This window comes from Mya arenaria, chromosome 15 (assembly GCF_026914265.1).
Source record: "Mya arenaria isolate MELC-2E11 chromosome 15, ASM2691426v1".
NCBI lineage: Eukaryota > Metazoa > Mollusca > Bivalvia > Myida > Myidae > Mya > Mya arenaria.
This window is the reverse complement of record NC_069136.1, coordinates 17,048,465-17,070,177: the sequence shown is the minus strand read 5'-3', so window position 1 is coordinate 17,070,177 and position 21,713 is coordinate 17,048,465. Positions and strand designations below refer to the sequence as shown.

General features: G+C 32.4%; 1 protein-coding gene across 15 annotated transcripts in view; it reads left to right on the top strand.

Annotated features, from left to right (window-relative positions):
• LOC128219771 (inositol 1,4,5-trisphosphate receptor type 3-like) overlaps positions 1-19,920 on the top strand; it is a 96,611-nt gene extending 76,691 nt beyond the window's left edge. For 7 of the 15 annotated variants that reach the window (XM_052927752.1, XM_052927751.1, XM_052927749.1 and 4 more), the window contains 16 exons: positions 176-214; positions 3,032-3,100; positions 4,391-4,408; positions 7,396-7,501; positions 8,088-8,206; positions 8,420-8,589; positions 9,473-9,562; positions 10,207-10,359; positions 10,806-10,911; positions 11,269-11,392; positions 13,296-13,474; positions 17,600-17,749; positions 18,178-18,255; positions 18,492-18,611; positions 18,871-19,005; positions 19,637-19,920. In XM_052927752.1, coding sequence (XP_052783712.1) covers positions 176-214; positions 3,032-3,100; positions 4,391-4,408; positions 7,396-7,501; positions 8,088-8,206; positions 8,420-8,589; positions 9,473-9,562; positions 10,207-10,359; positions 10,806-10,911; positions 11,269-11,392; positions 13,296-13,474; positions 17,600-17,749; positions 18,178-18,255; positions 18,492-18,611; positions 18,871-19,005; positions 19,637-19,723 — 1,743 coding nt within the window. In that variant the 3' untranslated portion in view covers positions 19,724-19,920. Of the gene's footprint in view, positions 1-175; positions 215-3,031; positions 3,101-4,390; positions 4,409-7,395; positions 7,502-8,087; positions 8,207-8,419; positions 8,590-9,472; positions 9,563-10,206; positions 10,360-10,805; positions 10,912-11,268; positions 11,393-12,978; positions 13,158-13,295; positions 13,475-14,554; positions 14,731-15,767; positions 15,947-17,599; positions 17,750-18,177; positions 18,256-18,491; positions 18,612-18,870; positions 19,006-19,636 lie in introns of all 15 variants that reach the window. The other 8 variants (XM_052927762.1, XM_052927748.1, XM_052927756.1 and 5 more) reach the window with 7 other exon arrangements.
• Positions 19,921-21,713: the final 1,793 nt, after the last annotated feature.

Below are 21,713 nucleotides of genomic sequence, written 5' to 3'. Positions count from 1 at the left end.
AAAGTGTCTTAGACTGCAAGATGAAAAGTATTTCAAAAAGATATTAGTTTAGGATAATGATTCTATTGTTTAACTCATTATGACTTTAAATATCTGAAATGTTTTATTTACTCAATGATATTCCACGCATATTCTAATTCCCTGTATTATATAAAATTTATCTTATGTAAATAAGTCAGGAGAGATGGCGCATCTTCATACTGTATCCGCCAAGGTACAATAGTGTTGTACGCATGTGTATTGTTACTTCTGTTCAGTTGTTAACATCTTTTTAAGCAATTTGGACTAACCACTCAATGACAAACAGTTTGCTTTATTGCTAAATAAACAACTGGGCCTCTTTTCAATAATGTCCTGAGTCTTAGTTTGAAAAAAGTAAATTCTTAAATATGTCAACACATCTCTAATATAAAGTAACTATTTTTTGACACAAGATATGTGCTTGATTGAAAAGAGTGTTATTTAAGTAAGAGATGCAGGGATTTTTAGAAGTGTTGCTGTTATAAGGCCTTTTTAACCAAATTATGTATTTCTGAGTCTTAATAAAAATCTCATCCTCAGAATCAAGACATAAGTGAAAATTGGCCCAGGTAGGTGTTACAGTCAGTGCTCCAGCTTGGCCTAAATAGCAGGGTGGGGCACCCGCTGCTTTTTCCAGCAGCCTGCTGTATTTGTACTACACCCTTCTGTGCCTTTTTGTTTGTCAGAGTCTAATTTCAAAAATAATTATAAAAAATATAAATATACATAATTTTGACATTAAATTAAAGATAACAGCTAAGGTCTCTATCATAATAAACTATAAGACTTAGTTTTGAAAGTAGTTACAACACATACTCAATAAGAATTGAACATTGGCCCTTGTAAATGCCCAATTAAGGCTCATTTAATGAGCATCAAAAGTGCCCTTTCTGACCTTAGCACCCTGCCCTTTTCAAATCCTGGCTGGAGCACTAAACTTTGTTTATATGCTTAATGATGTTTTAGATGTTAGAAATTTAAAGACATACTGCTATGTTATCAGCTTGCCAGTTTTTTGATGAATGAAGTCGGTGTATAATGTGATAGCCTGGACGATCTTGTTGTCTGCATTATAGTGGCGGAGGCAGCATTTTTGGTGCAGACAATAAAGTTACCTTAGTCATAACTCAAAAACAGATTGGTGATATTTAAATGGAACTAAGTACACATGTTGCCAGAGACAATATGTACACTTGTAGCAAGGTCCATAACTCTGGTTTAAATAATTTGTGAGTTATGCCCCTTTTCAACTGAAGATAAACAGATTTCTGGACGTGTATAGTCACTGTGCCAGCACAGCACTTTTGTTTTTACAAGCAAGCTCAATAGTTTACAAGCAAGCTCAATAGTTATGCGCTTTATAAATTATCAAATGCACTCATTATATATGTTTGATCAGTTTTTAATGCTATTTCTTGCAAAGTAGTTTATTATCTTTTCTCTTAAATGCTATTATTTGGTATTGTAAATATATTTTACATTATATAATATTAAATTTTCAGACAAATACGAAGTGTACATTTTATGTGAGCTAAATTCTTATAAAGTGAATTGTTTGTTATGTTGTCAGTTAATAAGTTAGTATTTCCCTACCACGAATGATAATCCTTTCACCTTGGACTTAGTTCCCTAACTGCATGCAGGAATGAAGAAAATCGGGTTTTATCTGGTGTTTTTGCCTTTCTAGCATGTCTATTTTAATGGGAAACTTGAGGTATTGTTAACAAGGCCAAATAAGGCCTTGGTGTTACCAGTATCATTGAATTGCAGATGACAAAACCATGCAAGACCTTCAAATGAAAATTGATACAGACCTTCAAATGAGACTTTGTACTGACCTTCAAATGAAACTTGGTACAGACCTTCAAATGAAATTTGGTACAGCCTTTCAAATGAAACTTGGTTCAGACCTTCAAATGAAATTTGGTACAGCCCTTCAAATGAAACTTGGTACAGACTTTCAAATGAAATTTGGTACATACCTTCAAATAAAATTTGTTACAGACCTTCAAAAACACTTTGGTTCAAACCTTCAAATGAAATTTGATAGAGACCTTCAAATGGAATTTGTTACACCCCTTCAAACAAAACTTGGTACAGCCTTTCAAATAAAACTTGGTACAGACCTTCAAATGAAATTTGGTAAATATGTATCCACAGACAACAGACACATGCAGAGCACAGCCCATTATGATTTGTAGCCTTAGTTATTGTTGAGTTATGCCCCAATTTTGACTGAAAAATAACAAAAACATTTTAAAGACAAGTAGTTGCATAAGCTCTGCATTGCTCTTGTTTACAAATGTATTTTGTATCACGTATTGTATTTTACATGAATATAGTATAGTGTTGCGACATGATTTTGTAACTGTTATAATGTTGTTCTTTGCAAAAGAACATTTTTAACAAACTCGGTATTAATAACTAAATAAGTTGAAAACATTGAATTTGCTTTTTTGTAATGCTGAATATCAAAATATGCCTCTGTGCAATTATATACAATTAAATAATGGGAACAAATATATTTGTAAATAAAATAATTTGATTTAATAGTTTAGTACATTTAACGATATTTGAACTGAGGGTGAGAGTGGCAAATGTGTCTATCTCTCTCTCAAGGGGTTGTCACCTGGGCCCCATTTCTCAAAACTTCTTTAAAGCTAAGCTTACCCGGCTTGTGAAGCAGCTATTTCAATTAGCCGAAAGACAAACTTAAATTTGATTTTGATAAATGGTTAATAAATTGAGATAAACATTTCTATTTATAGTATAAAAACTCTTAAAGAAGTAAATATTATGCAAATTATAGAAAAAATAGTGAGCTTAGCTTAATTCTGTTGTAAGGGAAAAAAGAACTTTTGAAAAATTGGGGCCAGTTCTGATTCTATAGGCCAGAAAACTGACCTTTAGTTCAGAAAGAATCATATCTTTAAACTGTCTTTCCAATCAAGCTAAAATATATTTGTATTAACTATACTTATCTATTATACATTATTGTGTACTATTCTAGGAGGTGATGGAGTACCTCGATATTGATGTTCTGGTGAACACTATGACTGAAGCTTACATGGCATATGAGGTAGGTTACTATGGCAACCAGCTGCTTGAGCTATATTGTATTTAGAATTGATATAAGTATATATATATTATAACAAATGAGGAGACACATGCCATAATATATACATAGAAAAATCACAGTGATAAAAAAATGCCACTGCAAGCAGGATTCCGACCCAGATTGCTGGATTTTTGGTTCATAACCATAACCATACCACCACTGCGATGGCGTCATTTTCACTGCTTGATTTGGGCATAATGTTTTGCAGAGCATATTTAGGCATTTTTTATCTATACAAATAAATTGGCACTTTTATGCACACATTTTGATGTCTTCATTGAAAATGAGTCCTGCAAGTGGATTAAAAAGGGACATTTTTTTAAAAATATTGAGCCTTATAAGAATGCAATTATAGCTTTTTTATTTTTATTTTTCAAAATTCTCTCTAATATTATTGTTCACATTGTTGTAAGTTGCATGGTTATGTAATCCTATCAATGGGTTAAAAACAATTTTTCGCTAATATGAATATTTCCATTATAAAGACTCATTTTTGAAGAAGACATCACAATGGAACTCTGGCACATTTATTTCAGATGGATAACTTCAAAGCATAAAATAATGATTGTATGATTTTAGAGCTAATATATTTTTACATTGAATAATAAGAACAATTGTATGTAATGTCTTAAATGGATTACCCATGAAGTTCAATGGAAATGTAAACATTGTAATAGTAAAAATATTTAATAGATTTTTTCCTTAATCAAAAAAGAGGAACAAACGGGTAGGGCTATATATGTAGCATAATGTTTTTTAGACATAATGGGCAGATTGTTCTGAACTCTGTTAAAGTTTACAATATTGTTAACGTCATCGTTGTTAACTTTCAGATCTTAACTTCCCTGAAAACTTGTACAATACACTTGGGAATTGTTCTGTTATTTAAATAATATTTGAGGCTTAAAACTTGTTTCTATAAAATATATAAACCCATCAAAACATATTTCTCATTTAAAACTTTACAACGATGAAGTTAACAAAGTTGTTAACTTGAACAAAGTTTTGAACAATCTGCCTAATATGTCATAATATAAAATTTCTTGATAATTTCAACTATTGCATAACAATATATAAAACTTTTATGTCATACTTCCATTTATTTCATTCAACATCTAGAAAGCATGTCACTTGTGTAATCTTTCATCAGCATTTTTTTATTATATATGTATAATACCACAAATTCAAAACCATATGTCTTTTAATTTATCTTGTATGCATGTGTATGCATGTGTTTATTTTGCTCTCTAGAAACTACAGGATAAAACAGTATTGTTATATCTATATATTTAAGCAATTTTAACCTGCTTTGTTCTGAACCAGTTTTTAACATATTTTATTACTTTTTTCCTAGGAGTCAGTAAGTAGAGCTAGTATTTGTTAGGCTTATTGTGATGTTGAATGTATATTGGGACAACTATTTTACTCTTCAATTATTAACCTAACCCCAACCCCTATATATTCAAAATTATAATGATAAGCAAGTATATATTCTATTCTCACTCTATTTAAAAGTTAAAGCATCTTGGCCCATGATTACAAACAGTCTCAAGTCTGAAACTAGACTTTAAAGGGGCTGTGTACTCCATATGATAAAATAGCGAAAAAAAGAGAAAATTGTCGAAAACTGACTTTGTAAAGAATTGTACAATTTCAAATAGTGATGTAATTGAGCAAATTTCATTATCAATACCCTAATGGAAGAAAAGTCACATTATGAAATTACCTTTTGCATTTTTGTCTCTTGGGTGTGAACACAGATTTGAGAGTGTTTGTAATAATGGCCTTGGACATTTTTAATGGAAAAAAGGTTTTGATAAAATTATATGTCCCAATTTACATTGTTGTGTCGCTTGATAAATATATGTTTACTAGGCGAAACACATACCATCAAACTGTCTTAAGAAAGCTGTTACCCTATTGGTCCTTAGTTATAGTTTATCGCACATCCCCTTATTAGTTTAAACATATTTATTTGACATTGATAACAACTTATCAGTTTTGTTGTCACGTTGTAGCATAAGAGTGTGTTCTTCTTGTCTTAATTGACACACAAGAGGTCATCGTAAGTTGGAATTTCGTCTATTTCTTGGCATTGAACACTCATCATAATATGCTGTATACAGCATATCAACTACAGTTTTGATTCCTGGAGTACACCTTCTGAAATATTTAACGAAATTGTTCATGTCATCAAAGTCAATTGACTATTCATAGTGAATCTTACAAGATGTTTACTTATTAACTGCCATCTGACTTCATGTATAGCGTGTGATTTTCATTCAAATATTCAGTCTTTTACATGTTTGATGGTCTGTGACATGTTGTCTGCTTCTAAATCATTAACACAGTTTATAATTTGTAAACATGATTTTTAACAGCCACGTTTATTAGTGAAAAACAGAAAAAAGGTATCGTTGTTACTGTTTCAATCGCATTGCATGTGTAACAAAATGCGAAACATTATCCCATAACATCAGATCCATTATTATAGTGCATGTGAAACCCCATTTTGGTCGACATCCATATACCGGTAATATTTCTCGTTTGAAACATTTAAGTGTGAACCTCATTAATGCTATTATATCTCTTGAGTTTAATAGGGGGTTTAAAAAGTGGTGGAGAAGTGTCTATTCAGGTGTTCATGTAGTTGTCTGCCTCTCGCCCAAGATGTCATATGGGCTTCAGCCCAACGCTAGGAGCATGTTTTCATGGCTTCTTAAATGAGGACACCACCATCTGTATTCATAAAACATATTGAATCATTTCCTAACTTAAGACATTTTCCTTAGTTAAGTATCTTTTATGCAATTTATATATTTTTATGTTTAAAACACTTGGACTCGTGTCTTTATATCGGACTATATTTTTTTAGGAGATCGACATAAGTTAAGAAATGACTTATTATAATTACCAAAATGTGTTATGAATACCTGAGCTCTGGTTTAAACCCGGTGGATTCAAGCTTGATTCAAGCTTCACTTGCATCGTGCAGCTTATTAATGTGTGCAAAATAAATAAGGTTGAATTAACTGATTACCTCCTGTTAATTGTTGCTCTTGAATAACAGCGTAGATCCTCCTCTCATCAAATGGTAAATGGTTTATCCTGACTCCCAAATGAGTTAATCCCTTCTGTATTATGCTAACAGATTCAAGCTGCCCCAAAATTTATACACCTGCTCACCCTTATAATAGAAACTGTGCACCCCATCCCCCCAAGTCACCCTTCCTGAGGATACTCCCCCCCCCATCCCTCCCCAGAGTTGATTAGGTCACATAAATAGACCACCAGTTCTTGGTTTCACACAGGCTTATTTTTGTTTGAGCCACAATGATATATTGTTTGATTTTATCATAATCTGCAATTTCTAATTTGCTTAATTTAATGTTTACATAGATGTATAATTATACATACATTCACTTTAATAATTACATGATATTTCAATCAAATACACAGACTAACATTGAATGTTGTGCTTGTAGCTGTAATTAATACCATTAAATTTGATTTCTTATTATTTTAATAAGAATTTCCATTTCTTCATTTATCTAAATTCATGCTCATTTTGGGGTTGACTTAATTTAAAAACATTGTTTTTTGAGATAAGTAACATAAACAGTGAAAACATTTGAAATGTTTTTTTTGCTTAGAAACAATCAAAAGTTTTAATGTGTTCTTCCTTGTGTCTATTTCCTACATGTAGTTCTAAATAAAAACATTACGCAGGAAGGTTTATGTGTATTTATAATGTATTAACTGTTCTAAACTTACACTTAAATTCCCTATATAATTTTGTTTATTAAAAGAAATCTTCATTGATTTTGTTCTTTTTGGCCTTTTTGTGTCTGCATATTTTTAATTTAGATACATCTCATTTAAGTTCAATTGATAAAGAAAACTTACAGATACAAATTATATTGTCTAATAAATTGAACATTATTGCTTTTGTAACACACTGTAAAGGAGTGACATACAGTTAATAATGTTGCAATCATGTTCTTTCCATTTTTCTTTTTCACATAGACTTTTAATTTCATTCAGTTTATAGACATTAGATTAAATTACCTAAATGACCTCTTGGGCAATTGTCTATATAATAATTTGTAATGTTAATTTGATAATAAAACAAAAATAAATTTACACCACACTTCATAAAGTGACTTCTTACCTTAATGCAGACCTTGACCTAGATTTTATGTCACCTACACCATTATAATTTGACCTTTACCTTTAATGTGACCTTGACCTTGCAGTCTCGTGAGGATGAAGAGCTGGACAACCTTCTACAGGGTGTGGGGTTCCAATACTACCACCTGATTGCGCGCAAGATGGACCTTGACCCTTCAGTCACGCGTGAATGTACATACTGTTTGTTTTGTTTCTGAGTTAAATCAGGATTTTTTTCTGAGGTCAGAATTTTTGATGTTTCATTAGTCAACAGGAGCATTCAATTATTAATTGCGCTGAGGTATGGTCAAAGCCTTTGTGTTAGCATAACTGTCATTTAAACTAATTGTTAACTACTACACTGTGTTTATCAATTGGTGGAAGCAAAAATATTTTATCAATTAGAACCATTTTCACATCCACTCCTTAATATGTGCAGCAATGATACCCTATGATCAATGACAACTTCAAAAATTATGATTTGTCTTAACATCTAAGCTGCTATGTAATAAATGCCTTAAAATATGGCTTATCAGTTTATTTATAAGGTCAGCATTGGCATTTATAATTAAAGGGACTTTTTCCCTTTTTTAAGGGTCTCATACAGAACAAAATAATTCCTAAATTCCTGGTATTTTGTAACAATGATAAAAGTAATCAAAAGTTTTGAAAAGAGTTGTATCGTTAACATTTATTTGAAAATGTGAGGTAATATGCTTTATTTTGCTGAAAACTTGCAAAAGTCTCTTAATTTAATTCTTATATTAATTTTACACAGCAATCCTCAAGACAGAGGACCAGGTTTCGGCATTTGACTACTACAAGGGCAGCACACTGTCCATCGAAATCGTGAAGGACGACATCATGCAGAAAATGTACTTCAGAGTCAAAGACAAGGTACAATAAACATACAAAATATATTGCATTAGAAATTCTTATAAATGATTTTTTTTAAATGTTATATAAAATGTTTTATTACTGGTAAATGGCACTGAATCACTGCATGACATAATTGATGCCAAACAATTCATGTCTCATTTAAAGATCTCAAATTAAAACCTCTCAATGAAATCAATGTAAAGTTATATTATACTTTTTTCTAACTTACAGAAAGTACTCAGAGAAGAAATCAAAGACAAGTTCAAATATGAGGTTGACCGCACATCACCCAGCAACAAGATTCGTGATTTTATGGACTGGTCCAGTGACATCATAAAGGATATCAAATATCAGCGGAGAGTGCATGCAAACCCAGTTGGCAGACTGCTTACAAAGATGTGGTAAGCAAAGAGATGATGCAACAAACCTGCTAAAGTAACTGGAAATGATGTCATTATTGGTGTTTTTCTGCATTTGAAAGTAAAATTTATGTAAGAAAATCTTTTTCACAGGAATTACATTTTGGAGGAATAGTAATTTATGTAAAAACAATAAAATTTTAGTTTGTCTTTTCTTGCAGAAATGATATTGTCAATGCTTGGATTGTCAATGGTGGTAGCATCATCTGCTTTATCATTATGCAAACCTGTTACCTTGGCTATAAGTCAAAATCTCTCAAGATATTTACATAATCTTAAGTACACATATTACCAGCTAGATTATATTTTCCAACACTCTGACATTTCTGTGTTTCACTGGTGGCTTGTGAACAATATAGAGATGTCAATTATATTTACCATCTGATGTATGTGATTTACAGATTGCCACTGAACAACATGTTTATGTTGATCATATTTGCCATCATTATGTTGATTGTATTTGCCATCACTTTATGGATAACATTTGCCACCACTCTAACTTACCTATGTTTTGCAAGTTATTTTTGAACAACATGATGATGTTGATTTCATTTGCCAGACTCTGACTTGCCTGTATTTTGCATGTTGCCTCTTGGCAACATGGTAAAGTTGAATCAACATCACCATGTTGCCAAGAGGCAACATGCAAAATCAACATTGTTGATTATATTTGCCACCACTCCGACATACCTGTACCTGTGTTTTGCAACACAGAAAATGCTGATGTTGATTTCATTAGCCACTACTGTTTTTCTTTGGTTTTGCAAGTTGCATCTTAACAAGATGGTGAAGTTGATTTTATTTGCGATCATTCTGTTAATTATGTTAGCCATCACTCTTACATATATGTTTCTGCGTTTTTCAGGTTGCCTCTGAACTACATGGTGATGTTGATAACACTTGCCATCACTATGGTAGTTCTCGTCACCTGGGAGGCAGATGACACTAAACCAAGGTAACAAAGAGACATGGATCAGATTACATGTTGCCCGATAAATTGATTGATATATATATTAATTCATGTTAAAACACACTCAATTTACACATCGTTACATATAATTCGGTAGATTTAAAAAACGTTAACATTAGAATAGAGCTACAATGTAGAATAGAGCTCCAATGTACCTCAAAACATCACAAAACTTATCACAAATGCTAAATTTTAAAATACAAGCATTAGTTATATAATCTGGATATCTTAATGAATACAAAATATTCAATATATGTATTAGCAATCTCAAAACTGAGAAATTATATTTGGTACCTAGGATGACCCATGAAAACCTTGAAGATTATTTCCATTGGGGTTCTGGTATCATAAGTTTTGCTCATTGGTGGTGATTGCTGATTGGTTTAAGTGTATCAGGCCACAATATCACAAAACCGCTTTTTAAGTCATTTCTCAATCTGTCCCAACTTATTAATTATATACTATATCTTAGCATAGCATGGCTCAAAATCATTATAATTATGTTTTTACTCTTTGTTTAAAGCATATTCTCTAATATATTTTTGCCATGCATCGATGACCATTCAGAGCTCATCTCAATGGTTAAAGCACAGGAAAGGGCATATTTTTATTTACTTTGTTAATTTCAGTTACATACCCGGGTACAGATTTTCAGGTGGCAGCACTGCCATCTATGTCCTTGGGGGCATACACAATTTACTGTCTCTAGCGATATTCATCAGCTATGTGGTATCTAACAGACCCACGTTTCCTTCCTTCGCAGACATAGTCAGTGTGTGCAGGTAAGACATTTTGGAGAGAGGTACTTAATGCATTCAATTTGGAAAAAAAAATCTGTAGATTTCATTCCAGCCTTTCTATGCTTGAAACCACCATCAGAGGTTAAAAACTGGGTAAAGGCGTCCAATAAGCTCAAAAAAATAAAAAGGAGCACATGCCCTCTTTTAAAAAAAACAATCATAAAATTATCTTATTATTTTCTTACCATGGAAAATGAAATTATAAACTAATTGTGTAACTTTCAAGGAAACATTCCTCTTATATCCGACATAGTATTTCATAGTAGAAATAAAAATCTAAATAATTTAAAGCAACACATGCATATTGTATATAATTGCTGAATTGTTAAAGCATAGAATTTGATAATGTTTAAACACAATTGTATTTTAGAGAAATTATGTCCTGCTATTAATTATTAAGCTGATTATACTAAGCTTTGTGATTTTAGGAAAAAACATGAAGCAGAAGATGAAAGTGAGGGTACGTGGAATGACAAGCAGGGTGAATCACATCTAGAAATGAAGGCATATGGAGTGAAAACCATTTATTATGTGGTAAGCTGTGTATTGCTCTTTTGTGAATAGAATTATATTATGATTTTTTATGTACGTTTAGCCAAAAAACATGCAGTATCTCTGGCACCAACGTAACTAAAATGCTTCAGTTAAATTTCAATCTCGACTAATTTTACTTCAGAACATCAACATGTATAAAATTCATATGTTTTGACACTTTTTTTCACAGATGTGTCGATTAAAATCGTTTGTAAAGATTCCAAAGAAAGTTTTCTACACTCATTGTTTTTAACAGTTACTCAAGTATATTGTTTGCTCTACAATTAGTTGTCCCGAAAATATTGGCATAAATATTAATATGAATTGACACTGAATGTAAAATTGTTTACCTTCCAGCTGTTCCTAGGATGTTCCATAGCCGGCACTATTACAGATGGCTACTTCTTTGCCTTCCACTTGCTCCACATTACGGAGATGAACCAGCTTCTGAAGAGAGTTATTCAGGCTGTTACAACAAATGGTATGACTTTTATGTTTCTATTGAAGTTTTTTACTTTATTTTAAGAAATAAAATAAAAGTTTTTAAATGTTGGATACATTTCCTTCTCTTTTTTAAACAATCTGCTTTTAAATATTTTAAGTTTTATTTCATATATGGAGATTTGCTTTTGTATTTCGTATGACATTTGTTTAATAGTATTTTACCTAGCTGAACTTGTACCTATGTTCAAAAGTTATACAAACTAATTAAGGCTATTATATTTGTCTCATGCAGTGTTTGATTATAATTCCCTCGGATAGATATCTGAGGGCTTCATAGGAGTTGCACATGTCCGGTCTTGTCACACAGTTTGTAGCTCCAAAAATAAAACATACATGTATATACGCACAGTCATGAAACTTCATATGAATGTTGATCAGCATAAGAAATCGGGCACTTGAAATGTGTTAGCATTTCTCTTCTTATAAAATAAATGGCCCTTGACCTGCTAAATAATGGTCTATTTTGTGTTGTGCATGTAGCTTTAAAAGTAATGCACCTACACTCAAGAAACTTAATGTTGGTCAACATGGAAAATTATGTCCCTGCAATTTGGGAGACATTTCACAACATTAAATAAGAGTTATGGCCCTTAACTTGGTGGAATGAAATAGCACAAATGATCTGAACAATGTTGTGTAAGTCTAATAAAACAAAAGCAGAATGTTGGTCAGTTTTATAATGTACATGCTGATCGTTATTGATTCACAAACACAACAATTGAACATTTCTGTGTCCAGGCAGTAATTCTGAGGGTATTAAACACTTGTGTGATATTTCTTGTTACAACACCATTTGTAAATCGTTTATAAAGATATCATATTTGTTTCTCATACTGTTTGTATGTATTAAGTTTCCGATGTTCATATGCTTTTTAAATGTTTAGAGGCTATGTCTCATACTCCTTTATTTGTATAATTATCTTATGCCTGATTGTTTTGATATGACTTTGAAGGTGTCATCAATATGTAAAACTGTAATGTGTAAACATTCTACTGGATATATTGAAGATCGAAAAATGAAATTGTTTGGTCTCCAAAGACGGCAAAGTTAAGATAAAGAAGCAATTAGTTAGATGAACCAATTACATAGTGGTGATAGTGGTCAAATGGTTTTCTGATTAATTATGGTCATAGGCAATAACACTTATACAAGGCAAGGAGTGGTTTTAGTGAGTAATGAACTACAGTAAGGCATACATGCAGATCTACATGATATTGAATGAACTGAATTCAAAATGCCTTCGGACCACATATAAGTTTGATATCATTCGAATAGGTTTAGTAGTAGAAAAAAGTATGTAATAAATTTACTAAAATAATATAACCAACAAACTTTTATGACCTAAAATATTTAAAAAAAAATAATGGTTAACCTTTGATTTCGTTAGAAATAAAGAACAAAAATACAAACTGCAATATATTTATTTATTTTGTTTTATACATTTTCATACATATTATATGCAATAAGAAGGCATTATAACCTTTTCAAACGATACAAAAATAAAATGGGGTTACCGGGTATTTGGATACTATCATTAAGCCACAAGTGTTGTTTTCTTTCAGGGAAATCATTAATGTTGGTTGCCCTTCTCGGTCTGGCCATCTTCTATATATACGCTCTGATAATCTTTGCGTTTTATCGTGAATGGATGTGGTCGACCGAGAATGGCCGCCACTGCACCACCATTTACGAGTGTTTTGTGTCTGTACTCCATCATGGATTGGTGGAAGGGCCATATACGGTAAGCCATGAGCACATGTAGAAAGACCAATGATCTTCCCACTTGCATTGCACATCAGCAAATGGGAGCGGTCATGCCTGCCACACCCATTGCACCATTCCCAGAATACCCTAAGCTACACATGTTGCTTTATTTCAGGAAAGTCATTACTGATGGTCGCCCTTCTCGGTCTGGTCATCTTTTATATATACGCTCTTATTTTATTTGCGTTTTATCGAGAATGGATGTGGTCGACCGAGAACGGCCGCCACTGTACCACTATTTACGAGTGTTTAACGTCCATTATCCATCATGGACTGGTTGAAGGACCCTATACGGTAAGCCATGGGAACAAAGTCCGAACAGTCCTTCCACTTCTTAAAACTCACTTAATGTTATATGTGCTAACATCGTGTATAACCCTGTAGTGTAAACTGTTATTTAGTTGCACCCATTCATTGACCTCCCCAATAATATGGACTCACCTTTTCTCTTATTTGGTTTCTGCTGTCATTTAACATTCTGTCTTGTAATATGTTGTGTTGTTATCAATATTCATTTTCCACCCTACCCCTCTCTTATTATTAATTTAAAGATTGCAAGTTTGGCACTTTTCAATGCTTTTCACAGAGATTGATATGGCAGCGCATATGTTTTCTAATTGTTTTAGCAAGTAATTTCTGATTGATCGGATGTTGACAGACCTGAAAGAGGTCGAATTAAATAAAGTACCTACCCTTATTCTAAGACATGCCTCAGTGATTCCTATCCGTCTCTCCTTTTAAAATTAAGATAATGGTAAATCTAAGCTAAGATGGTAATAGGATATGGCAGCCTAGTTTGACTATTCCCTTGCAAATATTCTCTTTGGTACTTGAAAATCTCCTTATCAAGGCTTTCCATGTGCCATTTGCAGTGTATCTTAGTCCACAGTATTTTGATCGTCCTTAACCCTCCGGTGGGAACTCATTTTTTGATTTAAGGGCATTATAAACAGTTTTCATATTTGATACTAGTAATTTACAGTTATTTAGGCGAGTATCCAATAACTACCACGCGATATCACATGGTCTTTGGTTGACCTGGTTTAAACAAAATAGTACATGACTGTACCCATGAATATACAATGATCTTCTAACAACATTAGGTGTCTGGTCAAACTGTTTCTGTATATGTAAGGCGTAATTTTGCAAGCATCACTGTTCAGTCTCCGTTGTATTGTACTTGTTCAAATCACAAAATTAAAACGTAGTATAATTGTCAGTTTGTAATTTGTGTATGTATGTCACACATGTTTTGACATTTGTTCCACACTCAACATAGTTCGACATTTATTCCACATGCACGATGAATGAAGCTACAAGTGAACAAAATATTTAAAATGAAATTCTGAACAAAATGAAATAATTACTTTTCAGGACGATCTCTTCTGTTAGTTGCAGTCTTGGGTCTGGCAATATTTTACATATATTCGTTGGTATTGTTTGCGTTCTACGGAGATAGATGGCTGGCGGAAAATGGTCGCCATTGTCGAACAGTTTACGAGTGCTTTGTTTCAATCGTTCACCACGCTCTAGTTGATAGCGCGTATGCTGTAAGAACACATATTTGGTGGTATTTTGAGCCTGAAAGGTTTTGCTCTTCTGAATTGTTTTGTTTTATTAGCGTCTGCTTGTCATACGTTGTGTGATAATTGCTGCAAATGAAACGTCTTGTTGAAATTGACAGAGTTGTGTGGTTTGAATAGTTTTGTCTTTTCCTGTGTAAATAAATCCTTGAAAGAATCTTTGATGTTTAAGGCGAATTGATTGGAGAAATCTACTAGTCACATAATAACGCTGATGACATGACACAGAACCACCCTGATATCAATTATCCTTACTGTTAACCAATATAGACATTAACTAGTCACATGATAACGCTGGACAAGCACAATTCATGTGCTCGTACTTGGACTGAATATATTATTTATTTCACAAAGTAGCCTTTAGTAATTATCGAGTGCTGTTATAACTTTATCTAGAGTCATCACTGAGAGATCCATAATGAGTAAGAATACTTGATTCTTTTACAAATGGAAACGGAAATTCAACAATTTTGATAAAAATGATATTGTGTATTGTTATTTCACTTCTAGCGATAATCGACTATCGCCGAATTCAGGGACAGAAATAAAAACTCTGCAATAATAACTTAATCATCGTTAAATCCCAAATTCTTACTGTATATACAACCATGCAGAGTTTTGATATGTTCAGGGATGCTGACTGTAGTGTGCTCAGTTATCGTTCTTCGTTGATTTGTTTGGTGTTTTGTTCGGTAAAAACTAATACTTGAAATTGGTTGTTAATTGTTTTGGGAGGTTTTTTTTGCAACTTGCTGTGGCGAATGATTTCCCCTAACCTTCAATTTGGCCTTAACTAATTCAACTCTTGCTTGTATTGCTTACTTCTTGGCTCGATAGGCACCTTTATTCAACCTAAGTTTACCAGCAGAGGACTTAGCGTAACTGAATCGTTTAAACATTTACAGTAACCACCGAGCAGACAACAGCAATTTGAAACATTAAAAACCTTGTATAATGATGGGCTCTTGGTATGTGCCTTTTAAAGCCGATTATATCACTTTCAGGTCGTTCATTACTTATGGTGGGATGTTTATTTCTGGCAGTGTTCTACATATATGCCTTGATTGTGTTTGCCTTTTACCGTGAATGGTTGTGGAATGCAGAAAATGGACGACACTGTAGAACAATATATGAATGTTATATTTCCGTTCTACATCACGGTTTTGTTGGGGGACCATATATGGTGAAATATGACTTTAGCTTGTCTGTACCAGTATATTTTCATCGCCTTTGCAAATTTAATTCGCCCTTTGGTGTTACATAGAACATACAGGAAAATAATAATTGTAATGCACCTATCATTTTTGTCGCATTGGTAGTAGCATGCATATAGGGGACTTAGGACAGCGGGTGGTTACCGACAGATATGATTTGAACCGGTTGGATTGCCACACTGCGTACAGATTTCAGAAAGCAGGTGATTTCTGACAGGCAGGATTTTAACTTGCCCGATGAGACAGCCCACCTACGTACAGACTTGGCATTTTTTTGTTCTCCGAATGATTTATTTTCTTGGAACATCTATGATGCCAGTAATTCCGAAAAATTCTCCTGCTGATTGGGATGTGGACAATAGATAACTATGAGGCTATGATTGTTATCTGCAAAATTCATTTTATTACCGCTGCAGAAAACTTTATCTTGTGTAGGGAATAACAGGAGTAAAGTAAAAGTATTTGCACTTCGTCTTAATCCCCTGAGTGTGCCCGCTGGTTCGACAAAACTGATACATGCATTAAAGCTTGCTTATTGCGTAACTGCAGTCAATTGTATAAAACTAGTCAAATCTTTGGATTGGTCAAAATTAGTTAAAAGTTTTTTTGATAGGTGAATATGTATCCAATTGATAGTATTAACCAATTCAGTAAAATGTGCAAACTAGCCTAAGGATAAAGGTAGACTATAATCTTTCAAGTTTTATACAAATTCGGAATGCAGAAGCCTATATGTAATTTAGAGTTTGGTTGTTGCTTGTTCTTGAAGTGCAGTTGTTTAGTTGTATTGTTTTAAATATCATTCAGATGTATACATCTGCTGTTAACTCTGCATTATTTGGAAATCACTATTTCATACTTCAGTTTTTTATTGTCTGTTTGATAAGATTACTGAATGCATGTTGTCATTTTTTTCTATAAAAAATGCTTTTACAATGTATAACATTCTCATTTCTTTATTTTCTAAATGTATGTAGCTAATTCTGTATTCTTAATAAATAATATGTCTACATAATCTGTAGTATGTTTTGTATACTTTACAAGAAAAGAAAAACAAATTGTCAGAAGTAATTGATTTTAGAAAAAAATCATTCTTTTAGGAAAACATAATAAGTATGAAAATGATAAAAAAAATATATATATCGGCGTATGCATGTTTTTTATACAACCAAATATTGACATAATGTTAATCTGTTATGTGCTTTACTAGAAAGATTAAGATTCCGGGCCCCGTTCCAATAAGAACATTTATATGAAAAACTACAGAAACAAGCTCAATAGCCAAATGTTTAAACATAAACCACATTTAATTGCACAAGGTAAACGCCAAATACATAGAACACAAAAACAAAACATCACAAACAAGAAACAAGGAGTCTTCTTCGTTAACCTTACGCTGCTTAATGGTGCTATGTAACACTAAACATAGTCTAAATGTTCTTCTGATTTGTTTTTGAAATAACAAAACGTAGTTTAAGCCAAATCGGTGTTATTCCTGGAGAATTCACAATTTTAAGCCAAACGATCTTTATTGGAACGGGCCCCTGGATGTTATAAATGTTTACCTCGTTTGTTAATAATGGAGCCTCGTAATGACGGATTGTCTTTTATTTATCCACCAGCAATTTGAAGGCAACATGTCAGACGACTTCAAACAGGCCATTGGAATTACGTTCTTCGACGTTTCATTCTTCATCATCATTACGACCATCGGCCTGAACATCATCTTCGGTATCATCGTTGATACATTCTCACAGCTGAGAGATTCTAAGGTGAGTGATTTTGTTTTGATGTGACCTAAAATTGAACGTATTTAGATTGTTCAAGACACAAAAAATACCTGTGATCTAAAAATTGATATATTACAAACACATGTTCATAATATAGAAAATAAACTATAAATAATAACATAAATAAACACACATACCGGTATATAATTATGATATCTTATTCTGGTTTGTGGTCACCACGCCGGACAAGTGGGTTCCCTCCGGGGACTGGTGTTTCCCCCACACAACAAGACCACACTCGTGTAAAATCGTGCCAACGAGAGTTATTAATATAATGTAGTAATAACTTGTCTCACAATCGTTTTAAAATATGTAAGTTTTAACTTTTATTTTATTCTGAATGGTCTGGACAATATCTATGCCATTTCTTTCATCACAGATCTTAAAATGTTACATTGCTTTCTTTTCAGTGGGAAATCGACAAAGATATGCAAAGCAACTGTTTCATCTGTAGCAGAGAGAGTTATGATTTTGAAAGACAGGGAGGCGTGAGTATTGATATTTCAGCTTTTAGAAATGTTGAGGTAGTGTCATAGCGTGTTGTCACCATGCACACTGTTTTAACATATCTCAAAAACGATTAATGAAATACATACAAAACTTGGTGTACGTGTATTACTAGTGACAATTACACACATTGTGTAATACATGTTTATTAAAAAATACGCATGATGGGCCGAGAAAAATGAGAACTAGTTGAACATGTTATCCTCGCACATTTCAGGGTTTCATAAAGCATGTTAAGGAGGAGCATTACCAGTGGGCGTACCTGTTTTTCTTCATTCACTTGGACGAGACGCGGCCTAATGATTACTCAGCTCTTGAGCTATTTGTCTACAAACTCGTAAGTACAGGAGCAACACACATGATTGGTCTTTGCTTGATGTAGTAAATAAAGCCTCGGGAGGATGTACAGTGCAGATGGTGTATTGGCATTTGGAAATACATGTTAATTGTTAAATAAGACCATGTGGTGTGCTAATTATATAACATATCGAAGACCTAATTTAAAGTAATTTTACTGATCAGATTGATCGTTGTATATCGGCGGTATACATACTCAGTTTGAATTCCGTCTAATGCATATAATACCTCCGTTCCAGCTGACAATCAACAACTTTGAGTTCTTCCCCCTGAATCGAGCTCTGAGTCTCGAGAATGAGGAAGACACGAACGAGCAGAGAATGGAACACCTCCAGCAGCAGATTGACTACCTGGTTACTAAAATGAAAGAGCAGGTAAGCATTAATGTATTACATACTTTCTGACAAAGCAACAGTTGAGCTTTAATAGTTTACATACTTTAGAATGAATCAACAGATACATGTTAAAAATGAAACAAAGGGTAAGCTTATATTAATGTCTTACTTCAGAATGAAAAGAAAGTTAAACATTAAGGTATTACATATTTTAAGATTAAGGAACAGTTAGGCTTTAGTTTATTAAATACTTTAGAATGAGCGAACAGTTAGGCTCTCTTGTATTGCATTAATGAACATGAAGGACTAGTTTTGTCTTCATGTATAACTTATTTTAGAACGATCTTTGTGCTTAAATATTTTAGAATGAAAGAACAGTTGTGCTTTAAATACTTTACCATACTTTAGAATGAAAGAACAGTTTTGCTTTAAAGTTTTCCATACCTTAGAAAGAAGGAACTATGCTTTAATAGGTTACACACTTTAGAATAAAAGAAAAGGTAGACTGTATTGCATTATTATGACGGAAATGGTACACTGACAATATGTTCAGAATATAGTATTCTTGTGTGTATGGGTTTTTTACACGCATAAAATAGAAATCAAAACATCCACAATGCTGGTTTTACAGTATAAAGTTAATATTACAAATGTGACATGTACTTTTCAGGAGGCCGATCATCTAAGAGCAAAGGAAAAACAGCGCCAACAGGAATGGGAACAGACACACAAGAAAAATGGGAATAAGGGAACATAAAAACCTATAAACTCTAAAGTATACAAGGAAAACATGGTGAACAAAACAGGATCATTGGTTCTTGAAAGAATACTATGTAATAGCTTGTGTTACTTTGCTTTTTATTTTATATCTTCGCCATTCGATATTGTTGTAGACTCCAAACCCTAAAAATGACACATACTTTTTCTGGAATCAATGACCACAAATACATGATACCATGACACTATTAGATTTCTTGTCATAAAATGTGAATGATTTATGTAACCCTTGAATGGTTTAGTGATGGAAAAGTAGAAATAGTTTTAGAGCAACCATTTGTTTTTTAAAAAGACATACAAAACTTAAAAAACTGAAGTTTGCCTTTAGCTGATATTTAGGTATTAGGTATTTTGGTTTTGTAAGTATTGTGTAATTATTATACAGCTTTAATGAGTTTAAATAAGGTTGATCTTAGACAAAAACAAAAATAAATGATTTGTGAAATAATTCAAATCATATTCAAAACGTACAAGTTGTTTTAGATGTATCACTCCTTGTGATTTCATACAGCACTTGCAACTGTGTTATGTATTTGATAATGTAAACTGAAGTCAGACTTTTATAAGCATATGCCATTCGAACATTATCAATATAAAAGAACATACTAGATGGCTTTTTATGACATTATAAAATGGGTAAACTATTAAGAAGAAGTAAACAAGAACCACAACCTATACGTGGCATATACTTATATCTTTAAATATGTTATGTGATTTTTCATTTTCTATAACTCTTATAATTCATTTATTACGAGTGGTTGTTCCACAATTATAACAGTAACAGACATGACAATGTACAAATGTGATGTCTTACATTTATATTATTTCTGTTTATATTGTTCATCCGGTTGCAACTATATGTTGTTTTAATTTATTTATTTATTGACTTTGGCTTGTATGTTTTGTAAGATTCAAGTAAGAAACAGTACTTCTGTTGCCAGAGACAATAAACACATATATAGCAAAGCTCTCAACTCTGGCTCATAAGCCCTTTTCAATTTCAAAATGAGCAGTTGCATCTCGTTGCGTTGCACTGGTTTTAAAGTATATATTTGTCCAGTATTATTATTTTAGTAAACTGTGGTGTCTGAGATCAATCAAGCTTTATGCTATGTTTTTATTTAATATGATAATGTTCCTTAAAGTTTCCATGACATTCACATGTATAGATAAGTGAAAATGTTTATTGTTTGTGCAGATGTAATAAAATATACCATACAGCATAATTATAAAATATCAATTTTCTTGATAATATGATGATATTATTAAAATGTTTTTTCTTCATATTCATATGTATAGGACCAGTGAAATTGTTTATTGTGTGTCGAAATTGTGCATAAGTTATAGCAGACAAGATGTGTGTTACAGTTATATGAACAATATATATTATAGCAGACATGCTGAATGTTATAATTTGATCGATCTGAATATGATGCTTTTAAATGAATTTTTCTGAACATTTACATGTTTAGAACATATGAAATTATTTATTTTCTATTAAGTGTGCTGATGTTATAAACTATTTGAAGCAGACACACTATATAAGTTTTGTTTGATACTGTTCTTTCAATATTTCAGACATTTACATTTAAAGTGACAATTGACTTGTTTATTGTATCATGTTTGCAAGGGTTTTCTTGACAATTACAAAGTATTAAAACAGTAAAATTATAGAAGTATGTGTAGTAAGACAATCATTACATTATTGATCGAAACATCTTTTTTTATTTTAATTCAGCTTTGTTAAAAGAGATAACTTGTCTGTGATATGTTATATAGTTTTTTCAACCTTTTCACTGTAACAATTAATGAAAATTGGTAGTTTGTTCTGATTGAAATTAAGTGTTAAGATGCGATGAATTGAAGTACTTTTTTATTTTTTTGAAAAAACTGATCCATAAATAAATACTTTTTCAAAAAGCATTTTTCAGTCAATGCTTTTGTGTGTTTAATTATGACCTATGAGTTTC